This window comes from Accipiter gentilis, chromosome Z, assembly GCF_929443795.1.
Source record: "Accipiter gentilis chromosome Z, bAccGen1.1, whole genome shotgun sequence".
Lineage (NCBI taxonomy): Eukaryota > Metazoa > Chordata > Aves > Accipitriformes > Accipitridae > Astur > Astur gentilis.
The window spans coordinates 62,060,574-62,071,856 of NC_064919.1; the positions used below are offsets into that span (position 1 = coordinate 62,060,574).

General features: G+C 41.5%; 1 protein-coding gene across 1 annotated transcript in view; it reads right to left on the reverse strand.

Annotated features, from left to right (window-relative positions):
• TBCA (tubulin folding cofactor A) overlaps nt 1-10,924 on the reverse strand; it is a 33,498-nt gene extending 22,574 nt beyond the window's left edge. Inside the window, exon 1 of the mRNA XM_049794452.1 lies at nt 10,807-10,924. Coding sequence (XP_049650409.1) covers nt 10,807-10,859 — 53 coding nt within the window. The 5' untranslated portion in view covers nt 10,860-10,924. The remainder of the gene's footprint in view (nt 1-10,806) is intronic.
• Between the last annotated feature and the right edge of the window lie 359 nt (nt 10,925-11,283).

Here is an 11,283-nt window from a genome sequence, read left to right on the forward strand (position 1 = left end):
AAAATGCAAAAATCTGTAAGGAAGTTTCACTTTTTAGGATATTTTGTTACAGTTTCCACATCCTGTTCTCCTTTTTAGCAAGTATTACAGTTCCATGGACTATCAGAAAGTATGCAAGAGCTTTTGATTCAAGGCACCTGGTACATAATTAAGGTACCAGCTAGTGACTGACATTTTCCTTTTGTTTTCCACCTTTCAAAATAAATCTACTGACCAAAAATTCTCAAGTCCTTCCTCTCCTTTGACACCCAAAATTAAGTAAAAACTTACAAACAACTGCATACAACTAATACTAGCTTATTCTCATACTTAAGTCTACTTTTATTGTAGGAATATGTTTAGCTAATGGTCACAAGAGCATTCCAGACGCCTTTAGAAGACCTTGAAAAGAAGATGATAATAAAGCCAATTAGAAGAACACAAGTACCCATTCCACGATCAAGGGAACTTGGCACAAAGAACCTCAATTCAGCAGTTTATCTTGACCAATTAGACTGAGACAAGTTTCCCATGTTTTAGTTGGTATAACCAATTATGCCTTATGTTTATGCGTTGTGTAGAGAGATGGTATAACCAATCATATTCTATGATTGTGCGCGTGCACAATGACTTTGCAGAATATGTGATTATAAATATGTGTGTGTTTTAGCAATAAAGTGTCGTCTGTCATCTGCTTTCAACTTTACAGGCGTCTGTTTATTTCTACCTCTTGCATTTTATAATAGCTTTTTTCAGCTTTCAGAACTCCACATAAATGTTCAATGGAAGCGAAGACTTCCACATACCTGGTTTAAATCTACTGACAACAAGCTTGTTTTCCGTGGTTATTTTTCATGGACCCTGAAGCCGAAGTCTACACCCATAGAAACAGGGAAAAATAACCCAAACAAAATAATAGTATTTTACTAGCTTCTCTCAGTCCTTCAGAATGAAAAAGTAGAAACATAAGATCCAATTATTCTGGACCTTGTCTCCAGTGCCAGCCAGTAGTTAACTACTAGGGGAAGTGTATAAAGAAACAAATCAAGTCTAAAGTGATGTTTCCTGTGGTATACCTGCCTCTAGAAATCAAGTTAAGGACTTTTTAACACTGAAGAACAAAACTAAACCATCAATGTTTAACAGACAATAAGTCAGGTCCTGGCTGTGGCTGCTGCCCTTTTAAAATCTTTACACATTTGACTTTCACATCACTTAACAATCAATTTCACAATTTGTGTGTTCTGTGTAAAAAACCACAATTTTATTAATTTAAAGCTGCAGACTAAACCAGAAGAGCTCAAAGGGCTTGACAGAATTTTAAGGTAGAAGAAAAAAAAAAAAAGTAGTTCCTTACTTTTCCATACCGTTATGATTTACTTCCTCATCTATCTTCTTCGACTCGCTTTCTCTCCCCCACTTCAGCTCCCAAGCTGAAGAGCAAAGTAACACAAGATGGTTCAAGACAGTCAAAAAGCTGACCACTGCTGAACAGAGGTCTTGTCCACTCCCCAGCCCTAGCATACATCTCCGCCAGCACTGATGCTCAAACGATCTCTCCATGAGCCAATTCAGTTCACCAAAACAGCAGGAGATTAACACAGTAAGAAAAAAAAAAAAGAAAGCTGACAGTTTTTCTCCTGCATTAAGCAAATCGAGTAGGCTCAGCAAGAGGTTTGACTAGCATCAGAGACCAGAAAACTGGAGAGGGGGAGAGGAAAATGAGACCTCTGAATTTAGCATGACACTGGTTTCTCAAGGGATTTCGCTCCTAGTCTGTTCAGGGTGCAGAGCTGCAAGCAGTCTAGACTGTTCTAACTTCTGGCTGCTGCTGAAAGAGCCCCAAATCCCCCTCCCTTCTCACTCCCCAAAGGTACATATGTTCCTACCCTTATACATCAACGCTAGCGTCATCTCCTGTAGTTGCATCATTAGCAGTAGCAAGCAGATCTACCTCTCTGATCATAGAAGGACACACAGTTTATCTGAAGGCTGGCAGATGAAAAAAAGTATTCACGAGTTTTCTGATTGCATAATGAAATAAAAATCCTCTCTACTAGGTAGACAAAAAATTCCACCTTCCTGAGCCACAGTCACAGGCAGGAACTACTAGTAATTGCCTAGAATAAAAATGGTAAAATGGTACAAGGACAGAGCAAGCACACACTACTACTTTTTATATGTTTCCCCTAGCCTCCAGCAATTGCCAACAAATCAGGTTCTACATGAGCTAGAATGACACCTATGTGCTTAAGCCACCAAATAAAGACTGCTCTCCAGCATTAGAAAAATCAACACAAGAAACAATTCCCTGGCTGGACTGAGCAAGCTCAGTGGAGCTCTGAAGATGACAGGGGATTTCTCAATTTTGCTACTGAATAGCTTCACTATTGAAAGGACATGCATCTCTTCAAAATTAATGTTACTATTATCCATGGTATATATGCTAATATGCCATGGATTCAGCCTAAGCACACAGAAAACCCAAAGCTGACAGCATGTATTGACTAGATAATGAAATATCTATGCGACTTAGTTCAAACCTAAAAATCCATACTAGTGTAACTGTACAGGGTACAGGTTTTTTTGTTGTTATAGTATACTAAATTCCATGTATTAACACCATGCACAATTTTAGCACAAGTAATTCAACAACTGCAGTAGCATTGGCACTGTGCTAATCACAACCTGCAGAGCTTAAAATATCAGGTCGCAAACCTGCAAATTGCTTATGCACATTCTTGGGTTCACTAAGACTACATAAGCACACACATTACAGACTGGGGCCTAAGAAGAAAAGTCAAGGAAGGAAGATGAAAGAAGGAGGAAAGAAATAACTTGACACAGTTATCACAAACTGCCATATTTTCTTAGCAGTGAGTGACTACACTCTGATTTGGACAGAATCTCAAGTTTATGTGTTCATTTTCTTGACAGTGACAAAATCATCTTATAAGATGAACTTTCTCTTTTGAGAGGCAAGATGTAACCATACACAACTATATGCATAATTTTTAGGCCCTCCTGTATCTACAGCTTACAGAACTGAGTTACCATGACATTTCAGGTTAACTCTGCAAGCCTGGTTTTTATCAAGGATTACTACTGTGAAAAGTATGAAAATCAGTTACAGTTTTTTTAACTTGAAATAATTTTCTGACTTCAAAAAAAATTACTTGGTTTGAACATCTTTATAGCATCTCTGTTACTAGAGATTTCTCTGAATCTCCAGGGCTTCACATTCCAACTTTGCCTCAACACTGGTATTTCCCTGCTCTTGCAATATATTCCTACAGATTTTTTTAAAACCTTGTCATAGCAACAACTGAAGTTCCCCTTTTTGCCCTGCTGAGAAAGTCTGTCTGGCTAGGGCATCCCTGAATGCCAGCAGCCACTGGAAGCATGGAGCAGGGCAGAGGAATGGAAGAATTGAATAAATGCAACCAGGATGAAAGCTCTTAAGTTATGGACTACTCAAAAAGCAGATGCTGGCTGGGGATCAAGATTTTGCTGAGGTACTGCAAGAAGCACCTTGGGTGGTTGGGGGCAAAGAAGGGAAAGGCTACTCCATCAAGAGAGCTGAAAGAGCATTTCTGATGGACTGAAGACAAGAGTTAAAGAGAAGTGAAAAGTTTTATCAGCCCATCCAGAAGAGCCTCTGCAGTGGCAAAAATTCCAGGAGAGAATGGAATGGAACAGGACAGCAGTTGAAAGTTGTAAACGCTAAGGAGCCCGAGAACTTCACTTCTCTAGAAGGAAGAACAAGAAATGGGGCCTCTGTTGTGGAAACAGTTGGGGTTACCACAGATCTCCACTTCAATTTCCCTTCTATATAACCGAGTCATCATCTTCAGTCAAGACCTCTGTTTTGGAAAAAAAGCATAGAATCTACTTCCTCCCCTCCCTGCCCTTCCCCCAACTGGGGATAACCAAATTGGAAGTGTTACAGTAATGGGCAAAATTAAATAGAACTACAGTCATATTAGGTGTGTAGGGAATTCACAATGCATCAGGAAAGAGACTTAATACAATTTAAAGAAAATATGATGGACCTCCTGATCCTGAATGAGATTTCCACCTATAAGGTACATATAATTTAATAATACTTAACTCATAGTCAAGCCAGGATGGGTTATGGTTATTAGTTCAGTTGTAACTCAACTTCCATATACAAAACACTACCATAAATTTAATAATTTTTTTTTAGTTTTTCCCACAGATCCACATTCCAATTCAGCACAAAATGATTATTTTTACCTATTTTATCCACACAAGTCAATACATGGCTCCATGCCATGAAAAGAGTATGTACAATCGAAACCAAGACAACTGTACTACACATATGTATAATGGCACCAAACTAGGGTTGGCAAGCAACTGGAACTACTGTATTTCCAAACTTTTGAAAGACTGCTTAAAGTATTTAAGGTTGCAAAGCCACAGTTTTGCATATGTTCTTGCCCAAATAATAAAAAAAAATCCTTCCTTCTTAATAATATTGCATCACTACCAACACCTATGATGATAAACCTGGTGTGCAACATAGTTTTGCTAATTCAAATGATGACATCAATACATTATTATGGTCAGCATGGACATGCACAAGACAGTTTTGCCTCAGGGGGCAGAATATAATTGTAAACACACAAAAAACAAGATGCCAGAATCATACATTTCACGAAAGGCTTTGATTTTTTTTTTTAGGAGAGGTAATGGGATGGAGGAAGGAATGAGAAGGAGGCAATCTTTTAAAGATCTGACCATTACTAATTTAAATTTGTGAGATACTTCTAAAAAGGAACCAGTGTTTAGGTCTGCTCAAAAGGTAAATGAAATGAAATCAAAACCACTTAAAAAACCCAAAACAACAACACACTGCAATTTTCACAGCAACCACTGTGCTCTTCTCACAGCCTTTTAAGATATGTGTGGGTACTGTTTGGTATGCCTGAAGTTTAAAAGAAAGCATGCATTGAAAAACACAAGGAAACAGGAACCCCTTCAAACAAGTAGTTTTGTTTCTGGTGACTAAAGTCAACTTGCAATTACCCTTCAACTAATTACCTGTGTTGGTGACTATGTATGCCACAGATGTTAATGCAGCACTATGTAAGTGCCGGGGTGCTCTTTTCTCAGCCAGTTCACATGAAGCATTTGTTTTGTGGGACAGAGACTAAGCTATTAAGTCTAAAAGGCCGAAGCAGCCTTCAAACGCAGGGCCAGCTCAGGACTTTCTGTATCTGATCCTGATGCCAGGAGCACTACAGAGGGTGCTTAAGGCATATCTAAGTAGCTCTGGACCACAACAACCACATCTGGCTAGTACTGAACCCAAGTTTAAAACTCCAGGACTGAATTGGTGACAACCCTAGACAACAGATGCACAACGCTCCTGCACTCTGAAAAGGGTTATTTAATTTGAATAGAGTCAACTTGTATCCAATAGTGCATGCAATATATTCACCCTCCTGAATCCCTGAGCTCTTGGATGTGCAGTGTACACACATTAAATCGCTTTATCATGCTGACTCAGTATAGCTGAGCAACTCTGCAGATCATTCCTCAATACCCATATAATATAAGATATCCCAGCCCTTCCCATTAATTGAGCTAACAAGCAGTTATTGCATACAATCTTCTAATTATAACAAGAATAAATAAAGGACACATGAGTTTCTTATCAACATATTGATGCTAAGAATCAGAGCTAGTGCCTATGGCTATTGGGAAACAAGCAAGAAAGAGGCCATAATTCACATGGTGGACAGAAGATTGAGAAAATTTGTGATTTACACCAGAAGTAGTAAGTTTCTTGAGTAACCAAGAAAATGAACTAGTTTTGTGCTTGTATTAGCAATACAGTCAACATACAGCATAAGGAACATCTGCATATTCTGCAATACTTCACTTCCACAAAATGTATGCTGAATTCACCAGTAAAATAATTCAATTTAAAAGAATTGTTTGAATTTATACTTAAAACCAGACCAACAGTTTTGTATAACTTGCAGAACTTTCTGTGCTTGGCAGAGGTGGGGGGGCACATAAGGGGGACAGCGGGAATCACGGTGTAAATTGCTTGGCAATATGATGATATTTTACAAAGAGATAAAACAGTATCAACACAAGTGCGACAGGCAAAAGAACGATCTTGGGAAGATTCCATAGTTTTAGAAAGGTGGTTTTAAAAAAGAGCTGCTTCACAAAAATCAATACACTTTCCCCATAGGTTCATGATGTAAAATTCTATAATCAAGGCTTGTAGATTTGTAATTATGGTATGTCAGCCACATTTAAACAGGAGTGTTAAAAGATTGTTAAAGTTAAACTAACACAATTGCAATGTGAATTGTCTTAGTCTCATTCTAATCTACTGGTGTCACTTCCACTTAATCAGATGGAAACTATGGGCAAATGTCAGTGCTATTTTCACATGACCCAACTTACTTTGTTTGCAGTAGTTTTTCTAAATCTAAAATGAGAATAAGATCTTTTTAGAAGGTTTTTTTTCCCTATCAATTCCCTCACTATCCAGCAGGTTGTCTGAGTTTGGATTTACTGACAGTAAAACTATTTTGAAGTGATTAAACCAGAATTATTGCTTGTTAGGACAGACATAGACCACAAATACAGCAAACGTTATTATTCATGCTCAAAGCTACTTTTTTTGACAAACTAATGAAAGTATGCAATCACCAACAGCCTGGCTATTAGATTTGTCAAAAACAGCAAAAGGTTCTCCCCATTCCTAGTTTAAGTTTCTTTCACTGATACATAGCAATGTAAGAAACATGAAGGGAAGTAAAGTACCCATGACCTACAATACAGTCTCAAGAGGTGTACACAAAGAATTGATGATATACAGCTAAAAAAAATCCCAAAGCAGAACAGCTGCTTTGTTCTTAGTTTGAAAAAAAGTGACGAGAGAAAAGAATGTGCTACAGCAGATTATTAAAAAAAGACAAATGAAATGTTAAAAAAGTTCAATCCATCCTAATGGTTCTTGACCCTTATCTTTTTTTATATGCTCTTATAACCTGAGCATTGAACGTGCTTGAAAATCAGTATTACAGGTGAAATTCAATGTACTTTTCTAAACTGCAAATGCAGAAAAAAATAAGGAAAATTAATTGAAGTGTTAAGTCAGTCACTTTATGGCACGTGTAATAAGCCTCTACGTGAATCTTCTCACACATGAGGAATAAATACCTATATAGTTGTTCTAGTCCAAAGTAAGAGGACAATGTTAATGTTCCCAGGTTGACTTAAGTCAGATGCCTGCCCACTGTAGCAGAGAGTACATAACTAAGCTTCTAGTTGGAGAAGGAAGGGTGGAGTGGAGCAGAGCCATACCTCTTCTTGTATCTGTGTGCAAGCAGCACAGAAGCAGGAGCTGCTGCTGTATCGTCAACCCTGCAGGGAGTGTAAGATAAAATTCCTTTTCTCCCCACCCCCCCCTTTTTTTTTTTTAGTTACCTTTACTTACAGTACACCAGCTGCTGCAAAGTAACTGTAGATGTGCATATTGTTACCACACAACAAACGCAAGCTAAGTCTACTTGCTTATTCACACAGCCATTCTTCAAAAGCAAATATGAATCCTGTTGACTGCACTTGTACCAATTCCTCAAATGTTTTCATCCCTTTCTTTGTACTAGCCCTGAAACATGTACATTTGTGTGGTGAACTGGTCCAGGCAGGCCTCAAAAGCCCCCCCCCAACCCAAAACCATTATTTTGAAGTAAATCCTAGTTATTTTTCAGTGGATCAGTTCTCTGAAATATACAGATGGGTGGCCACCTAAGTCCTTGTGCAGGACACAAAGGAGGAGGCTGTAACGCAGCCCCTCAGATTTAGATTAGTTTAAACCATTATAGACCAACAACAAGTCTTCTCCTGTCACAAGCAGCAATTGTTTCCACTCGGAGGAATGCCACCTACACAGTACCCCTGAAACATACCGTAACTTATTAAGCATTGTTTTAAGAGGCCACAGGATTTTTATTCACAAAATAGTTCTCGGGAATAGTCAGACTTTGTCTGGACTTGTCGTGGCCAGCCTAGAACTTTTTTAATTTGTTTAACTGTAACTGCTATTATGACGAGGTGACAATTACCTGCTTTGTTTTAATTTTTGCTCAGCTTTGTACGATCATGTGGTATAACACTATTATATTGATTTTTGTTACTAACAAAATGAGCTATCTCTGACTTAGAATAAAAAAAAAGCAGCATAAAAGATCAGATCTGATGAGAGAAGGAGCATGGGATGATAACAGAGCTCTTGAAAACACAGGTACAGTAAGGTGCTGAAATGCCCCAATCCTATAAGCAAATCACCAATAGTCAAATATTGGTCAAAGGAATGCAACCCTGAAAGATGGCTAAAACCCGTTTTAGGATAACAAAGAAAAATTATTCAACACATGTAAGACACCATATACAGTAGATTCAGGTAAAATGTGGAGTGCAAAGCAATGAAGAAAAATTAAGATGTGGATTTTTTAATATGCATTTCTAAATGCAGACTCTGAGAATTACAAAACAATCAACATCATACTCATCTCAACAAAAGATTTGGGATGCTGATGACTTGCTTGAATTTGTCCCCTCCCCACTACCAAATTGAGCCAGTGGCCTTAGGACCCAGACGGGCAGCATAAAGATACCCCTAACATCAGGAAAAGGGTGCTACTAGGAACAAAGTAGAAACATTAGAAACTTTGTGTATGTTAATTTTGACTGTATATAAGTTGAACTGTGTTAGTATCACTGTAACTGCACTAATATCCACTGGAATTTAAGCAACCTGTTCTGTAACTTGGATGCAACGAGCCTGTAACAAAAAAACAGCATCATGATTTCCATAAACCAAGCAGAAGAGCCACACTAAAGAGTAAAGAAATTGCTCACACAGGACAACAAACACTACTACATTTTAATCTCTTGTTCTCAGCTCTCTCAGACTCACTTAAACTGCAGAAGCAGAGAAATGGAGAAAAAGAACATGCAAGCTAATCTTAGAGATAGAAGCACTACAGACAGTGGCATACAGACACTGAGCTAGCTCCACATGCAATTATCTGCATAAGTATGTTGGCATCATTAGGCCACTTCCAGGTCCAAGGGGACATAGCCACATGGTACAGCATTCACCATGTGAACATGCAGGCCTGCACCAGCTCTGCTGGGGTCTTATTGCCTAGTAAAGACTTTCTCCTCACTGTTTCCTAATCTATGAACATAAAAAAAAAAAGCTTGCTCAGGTAACTTTTGTGATCATTTGTCATTAAGCAATGGTCACCTGAAATGGTATTCAGTATTACCACACAGCTCTCTCAGTAAAACTATCAAACAGCAGCAATAAGCCAGTAGTGAAACTTCTATAAATTGCAAATTCTACGAAAGAAAAACAGTGTCTTATTAGATACAACAGCTTTCTCAAAAGTCTCTAGACAAGTAAGGTGTACTGTCAGCTAGCAAAAAGAATCCACAGACTGAAAAAAATGTTAATCTAAGTAATGCTAGTTTCCCCAGACCTCAGAATATTTTGTCTATAATAACTGGCACAAAACACCATCCACTTTACAATGTACAGAGGACATTTACAATGTTCCTGTCCAGCGAAGCCAGTAACCATAACACAGATTGTGAAAGGGACCCAAACCAAAAGGCAGTCACCAAGCCACTAAAGCTTTCTAGCTCAAAAGTAACACACAGGTTCATGATTTGCATGCCCTGCACAGTGACGGGGAACAGGACCTTACAATCATATAATCCATTTCTTGCTTGAGGCTGTACTTGAGAACTGCTTCCCATCTGGAGCCTAGGAACTCAAAGGTGCCTTTATCTAGCATAAACAGAGTGACAAAGCTGTATCCATTTTACTTTTCTAGTCTTCCAAGTCCAACCTTTTAAAACCAATCAGGTATTAGAAAATGTGCCCATCTTACTTAGTCTTTTACTAACTACTTTTAGTAACTGAAATTAGGTAAGTCGCAATACAAGGTTCATTGCATGGAACTGTACTATTTAGCATCCTGAACCGGCGCACGTACTAATTCCTGCCTCTGCCTGAGTCAGCGCAGTCTTTGTAGGGTGTAGCCTTAACAAACCCCACTGTGACCAAACATTTAACGCCAAAGCCTTGTGTTTACAGTGATAACACGAGGGATGCGGGCAGATAAACCGCAGCTTTTCTTAAAAATTAAGACCGTGTTAAAACTAGGCCAAATCGAGACTCAGGTGATGAATTTACCATCGGCTTTGCGGCGTGAACCTTCGAATCAGAAACAACCCATTCAACAGTTGTTTTGGTGAAATAGGTGAGACGTCATGCCTCGGCAAGGTATCCGAAGAGACCGCCCTGCACACTGACGGGGCAGCGTGACTCCCCTCGGCTCTCAGAATCACTAACGACACAGAACGACAGACACCCACCCACCCCCCCGCCGCCTCAACTGTCGTCTCGGGAAAGAAAGGCCTGTTCCTGAGGGCGGTGCGCGAGGGGAAGAAGCCGGCGGCCACGGCACAACTTGTGCCAGGGCCGCCCGCCGGCACACCCCGGCAGCCCAGCACACCGCGACAGCACCGCCACCCACTCCCCGGCCCCGCAGTAGGCACGGCCGGCAAGGCACGAAGCGTCTCCGGCAGCTCCTCCGCCCGGCCCGGCGAAGCCCCCGAAGGCCGCGGCCGAGCCCGCCGCCCGGCCGAGCCCGCCGCCCGGCCGAGCCCACTCTCCGCTGGCCCCCTCGGGACGCCCCTCGGCCTCCCCAAACGCCTCCCAGCGACGGCCGCGGCGCCCTCCCCCGCCCCGCGCGCACTCACCGCCTCACGACGCCGGTCTTGATCTTGATCTGCCTCAAGCGCGGCTCGGCCATGGCAGGGCTGGCGGGGGGAGCGGCGCGGGTGGGGGGGGGCAGGTTCGGAGGGGACGTCGCTGCGCCGCAACTGCGCTACGCGACGCCGCGCATGCGCCACGGCGCCAGCCTGGGCGGCACCACCAGGGCGGGGGCGGGGCTCCCCGCTTCCCCCCGCGCCCGACCCGGTGGAGTCGTCCGGGCTACAGTGTGGCGCCGTCCCCATAGCGACCAGCGCGGCCGGGCCGGGCCGGGCGCGGAGCGGAGCGGCGCGGCCTTCGCGGGCCTGCGGCGCCCCTCGAGCCGCCAGGTGTCTTTCACCGTTTGTTCACAAGCACGCACGCAAAAAAAAAAAGTGCGAATCCACCCACAGATGCAGCAACGGGCGTTTTTCTGAGGTAGTGTGACTGGTGCCGTGATGGTGTCAGGGGGAGGGGAGTGAAGG